General features: G+C 39.8%; 1 protein-coding gene across 1 annotated transcript in view; it reads left to right on the top strand.

The window, feature by feature from the left end:
- Window positions 1-215: 215 nt before the first annotated feature.
- LOC127573528 (apolipophorins-like) overlaps window positions 216-25,126 on the top strand; it is a 56,300-nt gene continuing 31,389 nt past the window's right edge. Inside the window, exons 1-15 of the mRNA XM_052021838.1 lie at window positions 216-394; window positions 4,895-5,061; window positions 5,969-6,081; window positions 7,984-8,062; window positions 9,996-10,133; window positions 13,754-13,916; window positions 14,075-14,196; window positions 15,256-15,396; window positions 16,616-16,729; window positions 19,306-19,434; window positions 20,258-20,419; window positions 21,208-21,372; window positions 21,655-21,820; window positions 23,375-23,574; window positions 24,269-24,361. Of these exons, the coding sequence (XP_051877798.1) occupies window positions 343-394; window positions 4,895-5,061; window positions 5,969-6,081; window positions 7,984-8,062; window positions 9,996-10,133; window positions 13,754-13,916; window positions 14,075-14,196; window positions 15,256-15,396; window positions 16,616-16,729; window positions 19,306-19,434; window positions 20,258-20,419; window positions 21,208-21,372; window positions 21,655-21,820; window positions 23,375-23,574; window positions 24,269-24,361 (2,004 nt within the window). The 5' untranslated portion in view covers window positions 216-342. The remainder of the gene's footprint in view (window positions 395-4,894; window positions 5,062-5,968; window positions 6,082-7,983; window positions 8,063-9,995; window positions 10,134-13,753; window positions 13,917-14,074; window positions 14,197-15,255; window positions 15,397-16,615; window positions 16,730-19,305; window positions 19,435-20,257; window positions 20,420-21,207; window positions 21,373-21,654; window positions 21,821-23,374; window positions 23,575-24,268; window positions 24,362-25,126) is intronic.

Below are 25,126 nucleotides of genomic sequence, written 5' to 3'. Positions count from 1 at the left end.
CATGTCTTGTCAGTATACCAATTTGAAAGGAGAAATATATGAGGGCAAGTCAATCAATGCACAATTGTATCCTTCTTTGGAAAGGTAAAATTAGAGAATTTTAAACAGGAACACTGATCAACTTCTCATGATAATAAGTATTGAGGCCAAGGAGGAAATAAATCAATATTCTTTACTTTAGGTCAATGCTAACTTCCAAGGTGTTGCTCCTAATCTCGAGGGATCTGTTCAAATCATTGTGGATGGCGAGAAGTCCATTGCATATGCATTCAACACTTACACATACGATGAACATTTTAAAGTTAATTATCAGAAATAATCACAACAATGAAAACTTAGCGAATGCTGGCTATCCCAAGGAGGATTGTGCTTGTGTTGAATGCAAAAAAAACTGGTAAGGTTTTAATTTGTGCTGAACCATTAACATTGCTCTAATTATGAAAATAAATCGTTTTTTTTATTGTAATATCTAATCAATATCTTCTTAGTATATGTACCACTTTAGAATATTGTTGGAATCTCATAAACCAAGCAGACATTTTGGTTAGTGCTGGCAAGGTCACTGCCCAGTGGATGTATTGGCTTTATGTTAAAAAGCAGTTGCGATAATCATTGAACGTTGAAGCTTTAGTGAGGGTGTGTGAGATCATTTGCAAAGAAATTTGGCTCTCATGGAGCATGCTGACCTCCATTTTTACATCATTTTAATTGCAATACACAAGCAGCACATAAATGCATACTTCACACTGCTTGTTAGACTGAATTACCACAACTGCATGCATCCAAAATATGCAGCATACACATCAGCAGTCAATCCTAGTGCAATGCTCATTTAACAATTAGATTAGGTATGTGCAACTAACACGCAGTCTGGAACGTGCACCGAAAATCAAATTGAACGGCTAGAAGAAGCCCCACATCTGCATAATTCAGAGTGATCCTTAATTAATTTAACATCTTGGGGGAATGGACTTGTGGGATGAACTCATTGGACTTTCATAGGGCTGCACACTGGAGCTGCCAGAGTTACAGACATCTTTTTCCTTAGTGAGGTTGAGGTCTGCTAACATAAGGAAGCATTAGTGGTGGCTCCACGGGAACTCCAGTGTGACCACACAAAGGTGGATAGAGCCTAAAGGTAGGTCTTTCCCTGCCAGAGATGGCCAAGGAAGAAGGGTTAGCCAGGAGGACCTTTTCCCCGAGAGGTTTCAAAGAACAACATTCCTATATCAATGAGTTCAATGAGCAACCCATGTGTAGGCTAAGATCTTCAAAGCCTGCTACCTCAGACAGAATTCCAGCCAGGCACCCGTGCCCAGGATTGTGAAATTTACTATACAGTGACCCTTGGATCATTCTATGCAGTTGCAGCTGATCTGTGTTACATCTCTTGGTTGCCAGTTCACCTTTGCATTTGCAACGTGATGGAGGCTCTCTGCTGAAGGAGAGTGGAACTCATCTCCTTTTTCTTCAGTAAGTGAGCAGCAGGCACTGTGAGGAAAAACTAATTTGCTAATTCAGAAGCTTCCCAAAACTACTGGGAATGATAGACTGTGCATGATGCACTAGGGCTGCATGTGTGAGCCCTAAGTTTACATCAGTAGCAAAGAACTATCACCTCCTAAACTTTCTAAACTTATATATTCTAAACCTATATCTAAACTTTCTCATGGTCCAACACAGTGCACCCAGTAAGGTCATGTGACTCTTTCACTCTGAGACAGTCGGACACCAGGCAGACAAGAACCTGACCCTGGATGTGATGTCAGTATAAAACAAAACGGAGAATGATGGAAGTCACTCAGCTGAGACATGAATTCTGTTTCTCTCGTTTAAAGATGCTGCCTAATTTGCTGAGTATCCTGGGTATCCAATTCCATCCTTGCTTGTTTTAAGAGCCTGGGTTGCATTTCATTTGGACTTGAGACATTTATTTCCACATTGAAAGATAGAACATAGAACAGAGAACACTACAGCAGAGTACAGACCCTTCGGCCCACAATGTTGTGCCGACATTTTACCCTGCTGTAAGATCTATCTCACCCTTCACTCCCACATAGCCACCTATTTTGCTATCGTTCATGTGTCTATCTAAGAGTCTCTTAAATGTCCCTAAAGTATCTGCCCCCACAACCTCTGCTCCTATTCTCACTGAGATTCAGATCTGGACCCACTTCAGATGAGGGCTCGTGCAGGGAGGATATACAGGTCAGAATGCGCAAGATTACCATGCCACACTAGTGCCTGGCACTGACCATACCCTTCACCATTACCCCTGGTATTGAACAGTTTTTCTATTGTCCATTTCCCCCAGCAATTGGGGGATTTGGGTATGGCCATTGACCATCCACTTTATGGAGCACTTTAGAAGCTGCAAATGGTGCAATGATAGACTGGTGATCTTGCAAAGACTTTCCACCATCAACCTGCATTACAGTTGTAGGATAAGTTACATACAATTCCGGAGACATTGGAGAATGCTCCCTTCAAAATGCAGATTCAAAGACGATATATCAAGTTGAATGTATTCCAGTCAGAAGTACCCTTGAATGCCAACCTCAGGATTTGACCTCTACCACTTAGAAGAAGGTAAGCAATTACCTGGGTGCTCTGGCACCTAGCAGGTAGCCTCCCCTTGATGACCTGGAAATATATTAGCATTCTTCTATGGTTCCTCAACTGCAACATTGTGATTTCTAGGATTTCTTCATCACGACAATGCCAGTGGGTTAATAAGGTGACCTCCCTCGGCATCTGCAACGACAATTAGCAATTATCATTACTTGCTTGTCTCCCAGCAACATCCAACTCATATGATTGATTTTTTAAGTATAAGTAAAGATCAAACTCAAACCACAAAGCAACAGATGTCCTCAGTTGACATCTCTGATGTGTTGATGATCTCAGTGTTCCCTTGAGCATTAGTCACAAAAATGGGAACCAACTAAATCAATGAACTGAATATTTTTATCCATCTAGTCAGTACTAAAGCCGTGCAGTGGTCGACTTTGAATTCTCTCATGGTCTGCCTTTGTCTGTCTTGTCTATCCTATCACTTCAATGTCAGTGGCTCACTTTCAAGGCAGAGGTTCTGGTAGCTGTGAAGAGTCTTTTAAATGTGTGAGTGTAGCTCTGTAACTGGTAGTAAACGGAAACCTTTTCTGTATTAATTTACCTCGACCACACATGTTAGGTCATTAAATGTCCTGTTCTCATTGGGATCAAGTCCTAGGGGAAATCACTCCCTGCACTGAGTTCTTTGAACTTTTCATCCTGTCACAGATGGAGGCCAGGAGCCCTGAGACTGCTTCTATCCACCTTTACTACAATAGTCAACATCTGAGGAACAGTGGGAGTACTCCTCTGTTCACCTTACTTCCCACACCCACGTATGGAAGTCCTACATTTGTTCCTGTAGTCACACAAGAATATCTAGCAGTGGTTGCAGGAAGTGAGTCCCTGCTATTTACAATATACAGTTAATTGGTGAAAGTTGCTTTCAGCTGATGGGTGGAATCATTAAAATACTGTTTTAGTTTAGTGTTAACGTGAAATACAGTTCAGTTGGATCCATCTCTTATTCCAACATCTCTACACAAATATATTTACTGTGATTTTCAGTCTCCTTACTATTGTCATATGCTCCTGTATGGGAGTAGATGAGTGGACAATGTTGGACATTGGTGTCTCAGTTATGGGCATGTGTTCAGGTCCACACTTGGTAAATTGGACAACACTTCCTCTGTTCATCAGTTGTAAAATTATTTTATGAAATTAATTTGGATAACTTCAATCAAGTTCTTATTTAATATGAGTTCACAACAAAAAATAATTAAAAATTAAGCAATAATTGTGATCTCTGCTCAGAAAGGTCTTAAAGTGGAATGTTGCATAGATGTGCATATGTTCTTCTGAGATTATGGCTATGATACACTGCCAAGGGACAGTCACAAAAAGGATAAAATTATGCTTAATAAAGTAAAACTCTGATAATCCATTCTCCTGTTGTTCAGGAGTCCCAGTGGTTTGACATCTAGCTCACCTGGTGCTGTTTCTCCTGCATCCTTTAAACTCACCGGGGCCCTGTATACCATGCTCCCTTTAACATACCATGGCTCCATTTCCCATGCTCACCTTCACACACCAGGCTCCCTTTCTCTTTGACACGAGGCCCTGTTTCCCATCCTCTCTTTAAACTCAATGGGGCTCTGGTCCCCGTGCTCCCTTTAAGCTCACTAGGGGCCCAGTTCCTATGCTCCCTTTAAACTCACCTGGTTCACTGGAAAATTTATTATGCTACTGTGTAGCATGTTTAAAAAAAGTAAGTTAAAAGTATGTTGGTGTATTAATACAAAACAATATCCAATAGTCCACAAAATCTGCCAATCCTTCACCACCAAAGTCTTAAGGGTGCCGGATTACTGGAGTGTTACTGTACTGAATTTGAAGAAACAATATCAAACTTGTTTCCCAGCAAAAAACAACTCTCTAGGCGGTTAAAATTACGCTGCATTTCAACACTCCCAAAATTCAGTTGATTATGTTTCCGTGCAATTGGAAATAGTGTAAATAAACTGAGAAAATCGCCTTCCAGCAACTGCTTAAAACGTAGCCTCCATTCAAACTGCATGGAGCTCCATTGTAACTCTGTGTTACTGCATGCCATGAAATAGCTGCTACTGAACTGGTGGACAAACACTTTAGGTACATTAGTGTCTACAATGACATCAGTGTCAGTCCATCTTTTTTTAACCATGGGTTAACACTTTGGCTAAAAAAAAATAGCTTTTTATGCAAACATATTCTGCATTGTTGTCCATAATATTTGAGGCTTTGATGTATGTGTGAACTTTACACTTTTCATTATGCTTTGTGGTATCCTTATGATTCTCAGATACCAAAGTGAGTTCAATGTTTGACATTCAGTATGATGCCAAGAGTATGAAGATAAGTTTGACTGCCTCCAGACAGTTTGTGTTGGGCACAACCATTGAACTTAATGCTGGAGTTCAGCATACAATCCCATTCATCAAGAAGCTTGGAGTCCCCTTCAGTGTCAAGGTAATTGATGTTTCATAATATATTATGACTTGCTGGAAAGGCTTCCAGACAACAACCACAGAAATTAATTAGTGTCATGTATTTAAAAACTATTGGAGGCACTGTTACTGTCTCTGTATCTGCATAATGTGATGTTAATGATTGTGTTGGGATCGTGCAAGTTAATATCTACCAGCACAGGAATTGAGAGGTCACTGGAAAGCATTATTTTTTTTGATGCAGGGAGGCAGGGTAAATGGACACAAGCTTCTGTAGACTTGATCTATAAACTGCTGAAAACTTTGGTCCCTGTCAGCACTTGTCTTCAGAAGATGTAAAGTTTTCACATACCATGTCATCAACACACTAATGAAGGAGGTCATACTGAACTACTTTTTAATTTTATTTTAAAGAGTCTGTTGCCAGTGGAACTACAAGGCAAAGAGGAAATTCCTGGAATCAGTACAGAAGTTCTTCAAGTGTTTTGCTATTTATCTGTGTCAGGAGATCTAGTGGGATTCAGGGGCATATTAATGATGTTCCATTTTAGACTGGAAGATACTGCCAAATTAATATGCTTTACATTTTGCAGTGCTTTTTTTTAACAAAATGATAGCCCGTAACAAAAAACACGATGAGGGAGAGATTAAACCTGGTAAAAACAATTAGACAACTGATTTAGAACTCTGGATGGTAGTCATGGGTGAGGAATGGCTTCCAGTTATCTATACACATTGTGGTATTTTTTTTCATTTTGTAAGTATGAAATTAAAGAAATTACACTTGATAAAATTATTTGGTTTCCGGAGTCTGAATGGATTTAATCTTACCTCTGATAGAGTGGATGACGTCCAACAAATATTTTTAAAATAGCACAACTTTCTACATATAGTATGGTAATTGAATCATTGAACTATCATTTACTCAGGCTGAATGCAATGGAGTGCTGAGGGACTCTGACTTGGATGGATCTTTGAAGCTACACTATGAGCCAACAGCCAATCTGATACTACATGTGGAGGGGAAGAATCAACAAAACGAGTAAGTGGAATGATGTCAGCAGTAATCTGGAGGGAATCACAGATGAATAAAACTCCTGTGCACTCATTATTAAAACGTTTAGGATTGAAAACCAGTGTTTTGCAAATATGTGATGACAGAATGCATGCTGGCTGAAGGTCCTATCACATCTTGCAAGAGGATTTGAGTGCTAACGATGACTTATTGCATTAAAAAGAGCCTCACTGAGCCTTCATCTGAACTATTGTGCACAGATCTGCTTTCCCTAACCAGGGAAGGAAATACTTGTGATAGAGGGAGTCCAGCAAAAAATGTACCCGATTATTTTCTGGGATGGCACGCTTGTCGTAAGAAAAGAGTTTCAGTAGACTGGGTTTATACATTGTAGAGTCTAGAAGAATGAGAGTTGATCTCATTGAAGCATACGAAATTCTTAACAGGCTAGCTGTGGGGTTGATGATCAGTCTCATAATATGGGGTGATCCATTAAAGGCAGAGATGAGAAGAAATTTCTTCAGCCAGAACATGGTGAATCATTGGAATTCTTTACTCAAGAGGCCTGTTGAGGCTCAGTCACTGAGTATATTCAAGTGGAGATCGATCGATGTTTAGATATTAGGGGAATCAAGGGATATAGGATTAGTGCAGGAATGTGGCGTTGTGGTAAATGTTTAGTCATGATCTTATTGAGTGGTACAGGGACCAAATGGCCTACTCCTCCTCTTTCTATTTCTTATGACCATAAGGTAAAACTATAGGTGTATGGTGTAGAGCATTCTGACTTGTTGCATCACAGCCTGGTATGGAGGCTCCAATGCACAGGATCACAAGAGGCTGCAGAGGGTTGTAGACTTAGCCAGCTCCATCATGAACACAACCTTCCCCACCATTGAGGACATCTTCAAGAGGTGGTGCCTCAAGAAGACGACATCCATCACTAAGGACCCTCACCATCTGCAACATGCCCACTTCTCGTTACTACCATTCTGATTCTGATTAATCAGAAAACCAAAATGACAGTGCATTGTATTCATAGTTCACAATATTTTTTATGGCTCCTCCCACTTGTCGCACACTAACATATGGAGATAATGCACTTTGATACCAATAGCAAGATTGGACTCCACTAGTTTTCTACTTGATGAGGATGACACCAGCAAACTCCTATTTGTTATGTGTAAGTGTTAAAATACCATATTGTTTGGGTAAGAGTGGCCAGTATAGGTCAGGATAAGAAGTTCCCCTCCCCACTGGACAATAGTTAACCCACTGCAACCGTCAACAGTCCTGCAGATTTCTTGGCCTGTGTCTGGTGCAATTGGTTTATTAAATTCTATTTTAGAGCTGCCTTGGTGGGACTGTGAAGTCTTACCTCTAGAATATGGTACAAGATGATAAGAGGCATAGATCGAGTGAGTGGACAGTCAGAGACTTTTTCCCAGGGTGACAATGGCTAACACGAGGGGACATCATTTTAAGGTTATTGGAGGAAGATACAAGGGGGATGTCAGGGGTAAGTTCTTTACACAGAGAGTGGTGGGTGCGTGGAACGCACTGCCAGCAAAGGTTGTGGGGGCAGGTACTTTAGGGACATTAAAGAGACTCTTAGATAGACATATGAGTGATAGAGAGATAGGGGGACCATGTGGGAGGGAAGGGTTAGATAGATCTTAGAGCAGGATAAAGTGTCAGCACAACATTGTGGGCCAAAGGGCCTGTACTGTTCTATGTTCTAATATAATTTTGTACCAAAACCACTAAATGGATATTCTCTGATTTTCTGTTGGTATTACCAGTCTGATTTTTCTACACTACCTGCAAGACAGTTTTATTATTTTGCTCTTTTATCCTTGTTTCATTTTATTTTTGCAATGTCCTAGTTTGATTAACCTATTGTTTGGCTGTTTTCTTCATCTCTTATAGTAAAGAGTTGAAGCTGATAGTATTGCAGAATCTTCCTGTCCTTAGTAATCTTCCTGAGGCAGTGGAAATAGAGCCAAAGGTAAGCTTCTATTGTTCTGGTATGTATAAGGCTCATTAACATAATATTTCAGCTTGTATTTCAGGCAAAAGGAGAAAATTTTCAGTTTGGACTCAAGCATTTAATGAGCCCACTTATAGACACTGGCTGAGTTTTCTGTACATTGGCTTCAATTGAGTGGAAAGGCAATGGGTGGGAACAGACAGCCAATTCTGAACCATCAGTTCTATGTCCAGACTGCAAATAATCCTCCAATAAATCTGAGGTTTCATGTTGAGAAGACTGAGATTTTTTTTTACTTGTCCTGATCAAGTTTCCCAACATAAATCAAAGTGTTTTATTTAGGAGCCAGCAGCAGTTGTAAGTATGTTAGCTGATAGTAGGTCTTTGATTGGTACAGAAAGTATTGGACCACACCCAGAATGGATTGCATATTTAAATTTATTTTGCACAATAGTAGTGCTGTTTTACTCAGGTCTACTTTGCCATGTGCTCACAGTCGCATGGATTCTGCAGTTTCTTGTACATTTCATCTAGAATCTTTGACTACCCATCTGCAAGTATTGTAACCACAAACTTAGCGACACCAGAAAGGCAGGAAGCAGGCTGCATCCAGTTGTTGGCCCACCAAGTAAAAATTCAGAGGCCCAAGGTATCACCATACACAAAGGTATGGCCTTTACTTTGCAAACTGTGCCATTGAGGAGGATGCAAAGGAAAATGAGCAAATCCAGGGTGATTGCCATGAGAAGGGGCCAGGGTGGAGTGAGATTTGTGGAATTATGAGGGGTTTTGGATGAAAATACTCAGTGAATGGGATGTCAGCAAATCAAACAGGTGTCACTTGGTCTGAATGGGAGGTTGGTTCATGTAATTGGTTCAGGAGAGGACTGTTCTGAGGGCCAGGTCAAGATGGATCTGTCTGGGGACACAGGTTGGGTGAATAGAACATTGGAGTCAAATCAGAAGAACAATTCAAGGGGAGATGTTGGCGAGTCAGTGTTTGGGGGTCAGGAGATTGGTGGAAGGGTGGGATTGGGAAAAGGATGTGAGCTTCAGTTGGGGGTGTCCATGCCACGGGGAGGGAGGACTGAAATCAGAGCAAAATAATAGATAAGGGGACCTATCTGAGTTGGGTTGCCTGCGCCAGTGTGGGATCTTCCCATGGAGGTGGCCTTCAACTTAAGCCCCTGGAGAGAAAGTCATGCTTTTAAAATTGGTTGAGCTGAAAGTGTTCAACAGGTGCATTTCAGCATCACATGAACTAATCTCTCCAGCAGTGCTCAGGAATGACATCATTGTGCCTTGCCTATGTCTGAGCTGATTAGTGCAAGCACAATTCACAACAGGGAGTGCCCAATTTCCAAGAGTCACACAATTTGACCCAGAATAATCATAATTGCATTCCACTCTGGGACATGGCTATTTTTGCAGATGGAACACTGAAAAAAGAGCAATTGAATTTCGAGGTCCATGTATTTTCATTTTCGGCATGGCTCTGTTCTCATTCTTTCTAAGTTCCCTTGAGGGGTTTTATGATATTGAGAGTGGGATTTCATCCAGTTCATTGGAATGTAAGCGCACGATGCAAATCCTTCCATCTGCAAATGGATTGCCATAGGAGGAGGATATTTAACTACCCAAGGAAACCGTCAGCATAACAAGTGCAGGAAGAGATCTTTGACAGAAGATCAAGGAGAGTACGAATATGTTATGATAGTTCCTGTACATTGCCAAGAATTTCTGGCAGTATTCTGTCTTCAAGTAATCAGTAAAAGCATAAATATTGAACACACTAACTACACTCTGCAACTTATATTTTATTTTTATTGAAGGAGCTCAAATGCAGCTTTATATGCCTGTGTGCAATTAAAGTTTTGCAAATGAGTAAAACATAGTTTATTTAAGTGTCGCCATTTTTAAAATGCTTACGTTGATGATCTTTCCTTTCTAGGTTAATTATTCTTCAAACATGATAAAAGGATCTCTGAATATATTAGTGGATAAGAGCAGATTGAATGCTTTCACCATTTTAATGATCAGTGAATCTGGTTATGGTGAGGTTTTGGAGATAACTCACACATTTCCACAGGTTTGTTCCAATATTTGGTTTAACATTTTATTTAAACGTGTCTGACAGTGCACTAATGCACTTGTTTTGATGTTTTGTCTCTATTTCAAGTTTATACCTGCAAGTAACTTTTTAGTTGGATTTATTAAGAATACATTAGTCTCTTTGGATTAGCCATTCAATTTAGTGAAGCTGTGCACCGGAAAATAGATTTAAACTGTTTACCAGTGTAAAACAGGAGCAATTTTTATTTCCATTAAAATCAGCAGGGTGAGAAAGCAAACTGCTGAATTGCTAAAACCAGTTTTGCATGAGTGTACAAAGCCAACTTCTATATCCAGGAATGTTAACTGGCATAACTTCCCTCATGACCCTGCATAGCGCTAATTAGACTGGATAGAGATTGTGCAGTGTCTGTGGCTTTAATGTGATACAGGTCCCCATTTACATGCAATTATTGATTGCCATTCAACATTACAAAATTACAACACAGACACACTTGTGACAAGCATGCAGGATATGCAGCAGAGAGGTCAGTCCCTGTGCAGCATACATTAACCCAGAGGAAACACACACATTGTCAATGTGTACAACCCAGTCCTTCCACATTGGATGGCAGAAGTGAGAGCTTCCACTGTTGATGCAGAGGCAGGCTGCATCATGTCATCTCCACAGGAAATGACAAACACTTCTTTACTGGAAAAGATGGGTTGCAGACCTTGTGGAAACCCCTGCATAAGACTGTATCCCCTCTGACCCTGGATGCCTCACATAGGTGTGATGGTGATTCAAACATATTGACCCGCATGCTCATCAGCTTTTCCCTCAATGCTGACCGTCATTAACCTCATCTGACACCTTCTAAACAGAAGCTGGCATATAAACCATCCTTTTACCTTAGCCTGTCCAGAGTCCACTCATGCAGATCACCCCTCTTTCCTCCACTAACCCTCTCTTTACTGTACATAGTATCTGAGCCAGAGGGTGCGAGTGTCAGAATATCAGTGTGTCCACTACTTACTACAGTGTCGAAAGGCACATCAACCAACGTGTGTGCAAGTGGGATTTCTTGGATATCTGGAATGAAAAAGGGACAAAGGTGGGGGTTCCTTTCCAGAGATCCATGTCGACTTTGTCTAATTCCATTATCACATCCTATATAATAGTTTCTAGCATTGTTCCCCATTTGATGTTAGGCTAACAAGACCATAACTTTATCTCTCCCATCTTGAACAGTGGGATTACATTTGCCATCCTCCAATTTTGAGGTCAGTGTTTGAAAAGCAGGGTGTCTAATTCTGTGTCTGCCTCCATTGTGGTTCTGAGAGCTCCCCAAGACATGCTCTGACATCTTTGTGTTTGTAGGTAGTGAGCACCATCATTTTAGGAGGTGTAGGCATGATTTTAATCAGCTCGGGCGGCTGGTGTGCAAGATTCCCATTATGTGCACTAATGTGAAAAACAGCCTCTGATAGACGCTGCTTAAATGTTCCAATTTAATGTGACGCTGTGGTGCAGCTAATAAAGCAGCTGCTTCATAGCTCCAGGGATCCAGGGTCAATCCTGACCTCCGGTGCTGTCTGTGTAAAGTTTGCATGCTGACCATGTAGGTTTCCTCTGGGTGCTCTGGTTTCCTTTCACATCCCAAAGGTGTGCAGGTTGATAGGTTAATTGTCCACTGTAAATTGCCCCTTGTGTGTAGGTGATTGGTAGAATCTGGGGGGAGTGGAAGAATAAAACACAATTAATGTAGGATTGGTGTAAGTGGGTGCTTGATGCAAGGACTTGTTAGGCTGAAAATCCTGTTTCTATGGTGTGTGACTCATTGCACCAGTGGGATTCTATTTCTTGTACAAATGGCACCAACACAACTAACATAGTTACTCTCTCCACAATTTTAGTGCATGGTTTACAGCATGAAAGAAATCCTGTCCCAACATCACTGTTCATCCCACGTCCCATCAGGAAATGGCTTGTATGATCCACCTCGTAAACAGGCATTCAGGATGCCAAACTAGCCACTGGGTGATGGGGGAGAGATAGGGTTAGTAGGAGGCGAACGCAAGATAGTACAACATGATAACATTCAGACTAGTGCTGGTGCTGGTGCAGTCCGGATGAAGGGTCTTAGCCCAAAATGTCGACTGTCCATTTTCTTGTACAGATGTTGTCCGGCTCACTGAGTTCCTCCAGCATCTGCAGTCTCTTATGTCTCTGGTGCTGTCATTTGTTCCTTCTTTAACCTGATGTTGATCATCTGGGCGATGTACTCCAGTGTATATCCACTTCTTGAACATCTGTGTTTTTACTCCATCACTGAGCAGTTTGCTTGCACTGCTTCATTTCAGCACTTACAATACCTTTTATGGCATGATAACTGAACTGAATTTTTTTTTACCTGGGATTTTAATGCTGGATTAGTTGCTTTAGATGGGTATCATTGCAGCATAGAGACTCACAGCTTCTCCTGTAATATTTTAATCCCACCAATTGACATCCACTAAATCTGGAGGGGAGCAAGTAACATGACTAGCTGTGGAGCTTTTCCTCAGGAGCCTTGCTTCTGAGAATGGTCTACAGAGAAGTTGCCAAAGTTTTGTTCTCCTCGTGGACCCAAAGAAAAGTTGTCATAAAGTTCTCTCTTCAACCGCTTTGGACCTTAATCTGCCTGTACCTTCATTTGGGAGGACCACTGATTTTCCATTTAGACTGCCAAATTAAAATTATATTCAGAGCCTGGTAAAGTTATTGGGACATGACATGCATGTGCAGAAAGGGACCCAGCTGGTTTTGCTTAGTACCTTTGTTTTATGTTCCATTGTGCAGATTAGAATCAGGAACTATCCAAAAAACTCATCCAAATTAACAGGCCATCTGTGGGTGGGTAATCACTCCTATTGTTCTTAAACTGTTCAATACAGCGATTTCACGCTACACAGCTGGATTACCTAACTTTGACTGATTAATTAAGTGCCTTTGTGAGAGATGTGAAAAGGAACCAGTATGTTTTACTGAACTTTGTTATCAATTGTCACCTTTTTTATTACAGTGATAATATCTTGAAAACAGACCTTCCTGCCTATTTTGCTGACAGTTCTCCTGTCTACAAAAAAACAAGTGCTGGTCTCTCACGTTCTTAAGAAAAGGTCAGATAACATTCCCTGGAGGCTTCTATCCTTTGCAGTGGACACAGATCTGCTGGGTGCAAGTTTACAACCTTAATACTGACAGAGGGATTGTTTCACCCACCACTCACCTGCCTCTTACAGCAAAGTTTTCTACAGTTTTTTGTTTGGAAATTGAATCACAATTTAAAATAATCCCCCAACATTTCTTTTCATGAATGGTAGATATATCTGTTTTAAGCAGACAATGCTGGAAGTAAGCATTAAGTCAAGCAGCATTTCAAACAGACAGTCCTTCATCAGAAATGTTAGCTCTGTTTCTTTCTCCACAGATACTACCTGACCAGCTGAATGTTTCCAGCATGCACTGGTATTATGTTTGATTTTTAATGAAAGGTCAGATTCTGCCTGGCCTGCAGTATACTTCCAGCATTCTCCTATATTTCTGGTTTCCAGCACCTGCAGTTTTTTTTTTGCTTTTTAGTTTCTATACTTAACTTTGTTTCCTATTTACAGTTGAAAATAATTCCTGAGAAGCTGGTGTGTAACACAGATTACCAGAAGGATGGCTACATCTACAGGCTCAGTCACACTTCCATTTGTGAAGACAAAGAGCTGAGGTTTTTAGGAAACTACAGTGGACCTTTCCCAAAGATATTTGGACGCCATGAAATTCATGGTAAAGCCTAATTTGAAAGTGTTAGTAAAATAACAAGAAACTGTACACTTGATCTTCCAACCTTGATAACTTTGGCAGATGTACATTTATTTACTTAGCAGAGTAATTTGTATTTTGCAATACAACAGGGTTCAATAGACCTTGTTTTTCTTTTACAGTGGAGTTTATCCATCCATTTGCCATCCCATTACCTCAACAGTCACAAGTCCGGATGAGTCTTTCGCATTCCCTCCTCAGTCATCAGGATGACATTGTAATCAACTGGGACAAGAAAGATCAGGTTAAATACTGATGCTTTATTGTGACTAATACATATATATATATATATATATATAGTTGAAAAGAATGGACTGTGAGATAAATTTTATTTATCCTCTCAGACTGCTCAGATTATTCAGAGGTTTAGAATGCCCAGACTCGATCTTTCTTGAGTTGGGCTTTGCCATTTCAGTTTTGTTTTAAGTTGAGCCTTACCAAGAAGCTTGAAGGCTCTTGTGATTTCCATAAAAGGATTTAATCTTTATCTCTTCCTTTCTACTCTTTTGCTCTTTCATTTCTTTTACCCCAAGATCTTTTCATGCCCCACTTTCTTCCTCTTTCTCTCTTCTTATTGCACTGCTTCATCTCTGCGGCTCTTCATAGTGCCCTGTTTGAAGCAAGGTTGCATTGATCTATGAGGAAAATAATTGAGACGGAGGTGGCTAAATAATGGGCCAGGGAGTGATATATCCAAGGCAGAAGACAGGATTGTTGAAGGCAGCAGCATTATTCAGGTTAAAAATACAAGCTAAATCTTGTCCGCTTCTGTCCTTCAGTTCACCTCATTGACCTCATGACCCAAGTTTGAGAACTAGTATACAAGACCAATTTTTTCAGCTCTAAGTATTATAACCCTAATCTAGAAATCTGCACTTGGTTCTGAAATTAAAAGAGGAAGAGTTTGGTCATAAAAGCTGCTTGTCGTGAAACAGCTAGTTCAACGCCACACCTGTTTTTCTTTTCCATTGGTGTCAATAGAAAGAAGTTGGGCATTGTATATAATGGGCTGTCAGTATGCTTTGGGTAACTATCAAAAACCAATTTTAATCTCAAACTATTTAAATTTATCCATGGTCTTGGAAAAATTTCATTCAAATCAAATTGAAATTTCTAACTTACTTCTTAGCTCATCCTAATATTAACCCCATTCTGCTACTTTATTTAATACCATACAAGAGGTAATTCGAACTGTCCATGAGTAATTTGATGAAAGTGTAAAGTGGTCAATAGCAATAGAAATGAAAATATGCTTTGCACCTTCCAATAATCTGTGACATAAAAGTGCTTTTGCTTGGAACAGGTGGTTCTTCAAGCCTCTCTGACTTTGGATAATGATCGTCTGGAAAGTAAAGCCAACCTTCAACACCCCTTCAAATTTGCCTTGGAAAAGTTCCAGCTAAAGTGTCTTTCTGAAAGAAGAGAACAGAAATACAATCAGAAGGTTGGAATAGTGAACTGGAGTGGGAAGGGAGTTATCCATGTTATTTTTGTAATGTATTCTTGGCCAGAATGTCCTTTTGTACCTCATGCTCAACTCCACAAGCATCTGAACCAAAGGCAAAGATGCACTGAGATGTTCTTGGAATAAATGATGGTTTGAAAAAAGACTCTCACCAGCTAGTTCTCTGTCCTCCTGCCAACAAGGCCAGTTGATATCTTTAATTGAATGCTGCTAGTCGGCAGTAACTTCTAAGGCACATAATCAGGAAGCACTCCTCGTTCATTCTTTCTTTAAAATGATGTTTATCTGTTTTACCTTATTCAAGATTTACAGTGTTAATACCAGGGATGGCTAAAAGCAAATTCGTTCCCTGAAAAAAAACACTGTGCCGTATTCTGTGAGAGGTTGTAAAAAATTGGAGTTTTTTTAAGTACATTCCTCAGAGGAATACAAATCTTACTAATACAATCCTCACAACTTTGAATTTTAGATTAAATATTTAGCTTCTTAGTGACTGATTTATATTAAAGATGATTAACTTATTTGCAGCTTCAGTAATTATATATTATTTGTTAATTATGTTGAGATTTTTCCCACATATAGTCATTCCTGTGATTTTAACAAGTTTTTCTGTGCCTCTTTTCCATCTCGTAATTGTGACAATACATTTGACGATACCATCTGCATGCTGTGTGACCTTTTGAAGGGACTTAGATGGTAAATGTGAAGCTTTGCTTGGTCATTTTGGACAGTTTTAGTCCCACTGTTCTTCCAACTGTGACACTGTGCAAATACCATGGGAGAAAGTGTAAAAAGTTTTTAAAAGTTAGACGTGCATAAATCGAGTCTGCTCACTAAATCCAAAGCTACTCTTTATCAAGATCCTTCCTCTACTAATGTCTTAGTTTTAAGAAAGGGAAATTTCCGCCAGCTCCAACACAATCCTGTCCTTGAGCTGCTTTGAGTATAAAGGGAAAGACATTCCAATTTAAGTATTTATAATAAAACAACCTATCAAGAAGCTGGATTGCATCCACAATGATCAAGATTGTGTCTCAGAATGTCACTCATTGTCACCCAGGTCTCAATCAACTGGTTAATAATAAGCCCAAATCACTGCTATTTATCTCTGAAAAGTGACATAAACCATTGGCTGTGTTGAATCTTGTTGTAACCTCATGTACATGGAACAATTAATTAATATTTGTTTAATCTCTAGGCTCATGTTGCCTGGAATGGAGGCCAACCAATTGATCTGAAATTTACCCTGGAATACAAGATGGAAGGCAATTTAACTGTATGGGACACTTGCCTGGACTTTTCCTCAGGCCAGGTATTTTTAACCTACAATTACAACATTCCTAGTGCAATACTTGTCAGAATCGGGATGAGTTTTGAAAAATATGTCGCACTGCAAAATAAAGTCACTGATATTTCTATGGTTCATCTGAGGACTAATCTTAAATACATAACTACATTCAGTAATATATGGGGCTAGAAGCATGATCATTTTTAGGTGCATCTATTGCGCTAATACACAAAGGAACCTTGCACCATTCATGCAGGAGCAGGCATTCACAATGCAGATCAGCCTGTTCCATCACAGGTTCAAGGAGAGCTGCCCGAGAAGATTCTGGGTTTTGGGGTCCAGCTCTAGGACCTTGCCTTCAATAACTCCGCCCATCAACACCACCAATGCATCCACCCATCCGAGACTTACAGTTATGACCTCCTGCCACCAATCATAAACCCCGCCATCTCCAAAAAAACTCCCACCAATTGGAAGTCCAAGCACCCAACCCTGCACACACATGCGTGCGCATGTGCGCGCGCGCACACACGCACACACACACACACACACACACACACACAGAAGTGCGCGTGCACACACACTTGCTCTCTCTCTCTCTCGCTCTTCTTTCTGGCCCACTCTTGAAAGCAATCCATCCCCATCAAGACTCTTTACAGCAATCCCACCCACAACCCCTCACTCTCAATCACCAGCCAAACTTGCCACTGCTCAGTAGTCAAGTGCTACTCCTCCTTCCCCAGAGACCTGACCTGATCAATAATTCCCCAAGTCCCACCTACTGATGCCCAACAATTATCCACCTTCACTGGCAAGATTACAACAATCCTCCCCTGCTGTCCTCTCCCTCACGTGGTCGTGACTCTCTCTTCCCTCTTGCATCATCATCACTCTCCTCCCTCCACTCAGGCAATCGATACTCCCCTCCTCCTGGGCCCACTCAATCACCAATGTGATCACCACTGTCCACCCCTCCCCAGTAAGATTGTCCCTTCTAATCCTCCCCCCACCCCTGACAGCCTCTGGCCCTGTGAGCTTTCACATCCAATCAACATCCAAACAGAGTTCCTCTGTGGTGTCCATCCTCAGCAATGGTGAGAGCTTGCCAAGGAAAAGTCTCATGTGAGACCTCGCAACCTTGGGCTTCAAGAACAATGGAATGTCTTTGTTAGGTCATTGCACAAACCTAATTCAGGTCCAGTATTGCATCAGATGACTTTTCAGGAGTGTTACAATTACCTGCCCAAATGGAAATTCACTCTCCATTTACAACCAGTGAACAATCAAATGGACAACACTCTAGCAGGTATCCAAGTGTGTGACTGGAATAAAAGGCTCCAAGTAGCCAACAACAGCTTTCAATAAATGAGTTAACCCTCTTTTCAGAATTGTTCAAAGTAGTGAAAACTGGGATAATAAAGAAAAAAATTGGATTTAGTCAAGCGGTAGCAATGGGGATATTTTCATCATATAATGTTTAAAATGGTGCTTTTCTAAATTGGGCTCAGCTTGTTAATTCATCTTTCACTTGATGGGGTGGTTAACCTTTGTGGTGTCATTTGTTTGATTTCTTCTCATCCAATCCAGTGTTACTAAATCAGGAAATGTTCCTTAGTTTCTAATGTGTTCTGTCATTAAAGTGTCAAAGTAATAACTGTCTATGGTTTGGATATCTTGCTCTTCTTGTTCAAATCATGGGTTAAATGGATAGCACAGCAGTTAGTGCCTCACAGCTCCCGAGAACCAGGTTCAATCCTAACCTCAGGTGCTGTCTGTGTGGAATTCGCACGTTCTTCCTGTGACCGTGCAATTTCCTCTGGGTGCTCCGGTTTCCTCTCGTATCCCAGACACGTGCTGTTTGGCAGGTTTTTTGCCTACCATAAATTGCTCCGAGTGTAGGTGGATGGCAGAGTAATTGTGTGTGTGGGGGGGGAGGGGAAGTTGGTGAGGATGGAAGAGGGAAAATAGGATTAGTGTGGATGGGTGCCTGATGATTGACTTGGACATGGTGGGCTGAATGGCCTGTGCCATGCTGTAGGAATCCATGATATTATTGCCAATACTTCTATAGATTGTGTGGATCATTTAAGTCACACAATCACATAATAGGTGAGAATGTAGAAACAAAGTCACTTTTTTATTTAGAAAAAAACAAGAACAATTCCATATACCTTTATTTAGATTTTACTTGAAATACTCCAAGGTTGTGCCTCTATCACCTTCCCAATTCTAAATCTTATTCATGAAGTGTCTATTAAAGAACTTCTAACAGTGGTGCTAAATTAGCCATTTTTAGATTGAAACCCATGTACACCTGGTGTCAGGACTCAGGCTGAAGTTATGGTCTATGATGTTTGCCTATTCTACAGTAAATGAGGTCTCTCATATTGAAAACATTTGTGTGGCTTTTTCCTAGTCCTTCTGATGAACTGTCAGTGTACAAACTGAGGTATCTTACAACATGTCTGGTTTTCTGCCTGATCTTAGAGAGATGGTAAATTGAGGTTGGGATCAACTTACATTAGTCATTTTTTTTATTACAGTAAATGCACTAATTCCATGCACATCTGTTTTACTGATACAATCTTGTGTTTGTCTAGCTGCAGCCATTGCTAATGATACAATCTTTGCATGGTTGTGGATTTGCCAAACATACACAGAACCTTTTGACTGAAAGTTTGGAACTATATTGGGATGACAAAAAGATCAATCAAAGCTTTGAGCATCAGGTACATATTTCAATAATAATGCTAAGACGTTGATTTATGCAAAATTGTTTACATTGTTAGTGCCCTGTTTGATCAAGTACCCAACTCTGCAACTTTAGTCAAATATTCATCAAAGTTATATTTCATACGATTGTTATTTTATCTGCTGAAATTGCAATTGAAAATATGTATAAGAGTTTCAACATTTAGATAACATCGGTACAAATGCAAATGTCAATGTGATAAGAAAGTACATATCTTTAGCCCTTCTGATACTGTAAGTCATCAGGAAGTAATGCAAAATGGGCAATGGCACGTGTACTGTCCATTTTATAGTTGAAGTGAATGGTAAAGAATATTAGGCAGAGTGCAAGCTGAGCAAGCAGTACATCACACTCTGTTTGCACTAACTCTCGGGATAGGATTGCAATTAATTAAATTATGCTTATTATTTTATTCATCTGAGATTCTGTCACTGACTTTTTAGTGATCTTGGAGTTTGTCTAATCACCGCAATAATATGCTTCATAGTCATGCTGTGATGGAGTCAGCTCCCCAAAAGTTCTTGGGGATAACTATAGTTAGTTATTGTTCTGATCCCTTCTATGAACACTTCATCAGTTATTGTATAGCATAGTTTGTGTAGATCTGTGCACTAGTATGTGCCTTCACTCACCAATATTAAGGGAAAGACATTACAGTTATAATGAAATTATATTATATAATGAAATTAATTCCCTTATATTATGATGAAACGACCCAGATTCCTGAAGAGGATGTTTTATGGACGTGACAAATCATTATGGAAAGCAACTATTGTCATCTGTTTTCTTTCTTTCTGCAGAATAACAGACCAATGAGATTGGACAACATCTGGATTGCTGCCACCTTCTCAAATATTTTCCAGTCATCTTGTGGCAGGCAGGACATACTTGGTAGAATCCAAACTGATTACCACAGCCAGCTGAACCATTACCTGAAAGTGGCCTTCTGTAACATGTCAAACGTAGGACTTGTTTTGTCTCGATTTTAGCTTTTAGAATTAATGATTTTTTTGTCTTTATTCATCCTACAGCCCTTTTCAAAAGGACTGACTGGCTTAGATTTTCATTTCATTTAAACCACAAAGTTAAAATATGGAAATTTCTCCTTTCAATTGATAATAATTTTAAAAGTTAAATATTTTTGTGAAATCAGTTGTGAAAATTGAAAACTTTGGATCAAAGGAGAACATGATCAGTCAACTGGTTCAGCTATGACTGTCTATGTCATGGACACTGCAGACATTCGAGTTCAATCCTCAGATGCAGCTGAGCTGTTGGATCTTAGTTCACTCAGCTACAATTGTCCTCAGTGCAGTGTGATTAATGAGTGGAAATTCAGCCAAGTTTCTACTGTCCAGCAACTGCTATAGGGTTGATATAGAATGAGAGCAGCACTGGGCTTGGCTCTACTAGCTATAAATACTGGCTTTGGTATGTTATTGTCATATGTACCAAGGTACAGTGAAACACTTTGTTTGCATGGCATCGATACAGATCATTTCATCACATCAGTACATCGATGTAGTACATGGGAAAGCAATAACAGAATGCAGAATATAGTGTTATATAGGCTCAGATCTGGCCTCTTGGATGGACTGTTAGAGCCCAATCCCTTCCTTCCAAACTGATTGAATATTAGCAAAAATTCGGGATAGAAGGGGGAAATCGATTGGATGAAAAATGGACAAAGAGAATGAATAGAAATGTAAGGAGTATTGTAATGAAAAGCTCTAACATTTTCTTTTTGCAGTCCATCAAATTATCAGGAAGGCATCAGCGAAATAGAGGAGAAGTTGTTTTGTCATCCCAAACCCGAGCCAGTCTCTCCAGTGATGAGAAACATGATGTGGTACTGGGGATGTCACTGAGGAATGGTGGGCAGCCTGACTCAAAGAACTACTCTCTTGAAATGGAGGTAATTGTCTTCACAGTGGCTTTGAAGAGAGAAGTACAGTATAGATATTTTTCTTGTGCTTTTACACTATTTTATCCTCCTAATAGTTGATGTATTTTTTGAAAAAATAAACATTTTTATCATATTTAAGAAGTCCAAGATGACACTGAATTAAAATATGATTGCATACAAAACCATCAGATTTTTTAAAAATCTGCTAACTTGTTAATGACATCAGTTGCACATCCGATTCAACGTTAATAGCTGAAAAACATGAAATATTGCTTTTTGCTTCCCTTATAGTGGAAGGCTTCTGAAACCAGTCATCTAGGCCTGTTGGGCACTTACACTGCCTCTGCCCTCAACAGTAAAGCAGTACTGGAAGGAATAATCGATCATAGAGAGAAAATTAAACTAATTACCATATTCAAGAAGGGTTGCCAGCAGTACTACACTGGATACACTAGTGGTAAGGATGAATGTCTAACATAACTAAGCAAGTATTAACCTTTGCTGATGCATAAAATTTTATTAATGGATGATGTCTAACAGAAAAGTTGCTACTCATATAACATTGAATGAGAAACCAGCTTCCATATAACACGGTAAGGGGAAAACTGTGTTGAAAGGACTGGAGTACCTACCAAGTCTAACTTTGGCTCACTTGGCAGATTAATGATGCTGGAAGTTCATGTCATACTCAAAACAGCAACAGAGTCATGACTGGGAATTTAAAAGTTAAGTGACATTATTATTTACATTTGGTTCCAATTATTAGGCCATTTTCAATCAAAATGAGATTGGCAGGTTTACCATCCATGAATCCTATTGAGTGCTCAAGGTGACTGTCAACTTCAGCTATTAGACATTTTTGTCAGAATGCAATACAGAGGTTTTATCATTTTTGGTTGCAGCTAATTGGAGCACATACCCCTATCTGTCCTAGAACCTAACAGGTCCAGCAAAGATACTGGGCATTACTTTTGAGGAATGAAGAGGAGCAGGAGCAAATTCAGCAATTGTTTGATTGTCAGTCCCTCAGCCCCTGACACTCCAGAGAAAACAATCCAAATTTGTCCAACCTCTCCTTATAGCTGCTACTCTCTAATCCAGGCAACATCCTGCTAAACCTCTTCTGCACCCTCTCCAAAGCCTCCACATCCTTCCTGTAATGCAGTGACCACAATTGCACACAATACTCCAAATATGACTTAACCAAAGTCTTATACAGCTGCAATACTACTTCCCAACTTTTATGCTCAACACTCTGACCAATGAAGGCAAGTATGCCATATGCCTTCTTTACCACCCTATCTAATTGTGTTGCCACTTTCACAGAGCTATGGTCTTGCAGCCCAAGATCCCTCTGCACAGCAATGCTTCTGAGGGTCCTACCATTTACTGTATAGTAGAGCAACACAGTGTTAAGCAAAATTTGTCACAAGCCATTTAAGTTTTCACAGGAAGAACAGAAGGCAAAAAGCATAGGCATGAAATCAGGTCTTAAGCAATAAATGAAAGTGATGTAGAGAAGTGGATTAGTGCCAGCAGGAAATCCAGAACTTAGTGCCTTTGTATTTGATGGTGCAACGTTATGGTAAAGCAATTAAAATTGGGGTGCTCAAGAGGAACCGAGGAATCTCAGAGGGTTGTAGGCTAGGTGGAGATTTTGGGGACAAGAGATGGAAAGACCACAGAGGGGTTTGAAAACAAGGATGTGGATGTTAAAATCAAGGTGCTACATAGCTGGAAACCATTGTGGGTCAGTGAACACAGGAGTGATGGGTGAATGGGACTTGGTGCCAGTTAAGAGATGTGCAGCAAAAAATTTGAGTAATTTGAGAACCATTGCCAGCACCAACTGAGGAAAAAACAAGTTGCATAACATTTTTAATGTTTTTATTCTTACTAAACCAATAGATTTCCTGTACTTTTTTCACAATTTTCTTGCATCCTCTTTGCTCCGTCTTTTCATTTAATGCAGAGGCTATCTCTAAGTATTAACTGACTGTCTGTGTCAAAGGTGGGTCAGACGAAGAAGGAGTAGAATTGGCATTTTGCTCCAAAGAAGATGGAAATGCTAAAGCGGAATTGTATCACACCCTGAACCAGATTAGGAAAGGAAAGCTGGGACACCTCTCGGTCGTAGTTGTCAACAAAAGTATGCAGAGTGTACTCAGAGTAACAGCTCAAGGCTGTGGACACCTCATCACCAGGACAGAGGTAATTTCAGGAAGCTGAGTTATCAACCTTCTATTAGGTCATTTTACTGTGCAACATTTCTTTTGGGCACAATGATCTGTGTTAAAAAGAATTGTTCCTTATCAACCAATTTTATATTCCTTCAAATGATTATACTGTACAATAATGGCTGTTATGTATAGGTGAAATTTCAGAGTATTTGACTCCCATAACCTTTGGCCAAAAGAGACAGGCATGTTTTTAAATTCATTAGATCATACACTGAATCAGCGTTCAATTTTACAAAGTGACATCCTGCTTCACATTTATTGCGAAGCAGAACTTATCAATGATCATGGATAGTCCACAGCCAGGTTTCTCCAGTCCATTAGACAAGTCTATTGATGTACCCTGCAAATAGAGAACAAAGACTGACAAAAAAAATTTTTTTTAAATTGTACAATTTGAACATAGATTAGTGGCTATGGTTATGGTTGATAGCATTTCATCATTGGATGTGGTGCAGATAATTGCTTTAAGTACTATTTATGGGAAGGTACAGGATAGTATTGCTCTTCATATCATCTTAAATTGAGTTTTTCTTCTCTTGCATTTTCCAACTGCTCCCTCTGAAAGGGACGATTTCATGCAGATGATGAGACTGTGAAGAATTTCAAGTACTTGAGAGATCTTCTGTTTGATTCATGTTGAACCTATTTTATCCTTTGCACTTTAGAACAAACTTTCAGAAATTGTTTTCCAATTTAAGAACCACTTGTTGAAAAAACTCAAAGAATTTGACCTACATGTTTGGAAATTCAGGAAAAATGTGAGTACCACACCAAAAATTAAGAATTTGCATTTCTCTTTCATTAATCTTGCAAAATATTAGAACCTCCTGGAAATGGAGTTAGGCTAATTAACTCCTCAAGCCATACTACCATTCAGTGGCGTCATGGCTGACTTGTGACCTAACTTCATAAACCTATCTTTTCCACATATCCCCTAACATCCTTGATTGACAAAAATCTAGCACTGAAAATTAAAAGCTGACCTAGCATCAATTGCAGTCTGCAAAAGGGAGTTCCAAACTTCTATGCCCTTTGCTTTTAGAAGCACTTACTAACTTCATTCTTAAAAGTTCTGGCTCTAATTTTTAGACTGCACCCTTAGTTCTAAATACTCATCTAGTGGAAAAAGAAGAGGCACAGCAAAACTGTCAGTTCATTTGATAAGTCTAACATTAATCCTGACCCTTGCCTCACCTCCAACGATCTTGTTTCCCTCACCCTCCGTAACTGTGATTACTTGAACATAAAATAAATAGAGGTCTGATATGGATTTGCTTCCCTCACAGAGTCCCCTGTTAGGTGCCTAGATCTTTAAAACAAGCCAAGAGCTCTGGTGCTACTGTTCAATAGGCAATGGGAGAAGTCTGGGGTCACTCTTTTGATAGCTCTCTTAGAGGCCATAGATGATTTCATTAGATGTTACATGGAAAAAAATAGAGGCAAATCAGATGAGGATGATCCTATACAATTAAAGTAGCTTACCTGAATCTCTGACAGTTTAAGTGAAGATGGATGAGCTTGAT

This window comes from Pristis pectinata, chromosome 8 (assembly GCF_009764475.1).
Source record: "Pristis pectinata isolate sPriPec2 chromosome 8, sPriPec2.1.pri, whole genome shotgun sequence".
Classification (NCBI taxonomy): domain Eukaryota; kingdom Metazoa; phylum Chordata; class Chondrichthyes; order Rhinopristiformes; family Pristidae; genus Pristis; species Pristis pectinata.
The sequence above is the reverse complement of the archived record's forward strand: the minus strand, read 5'-3'. Positions and strand labels throughout refer to the sequence as shown.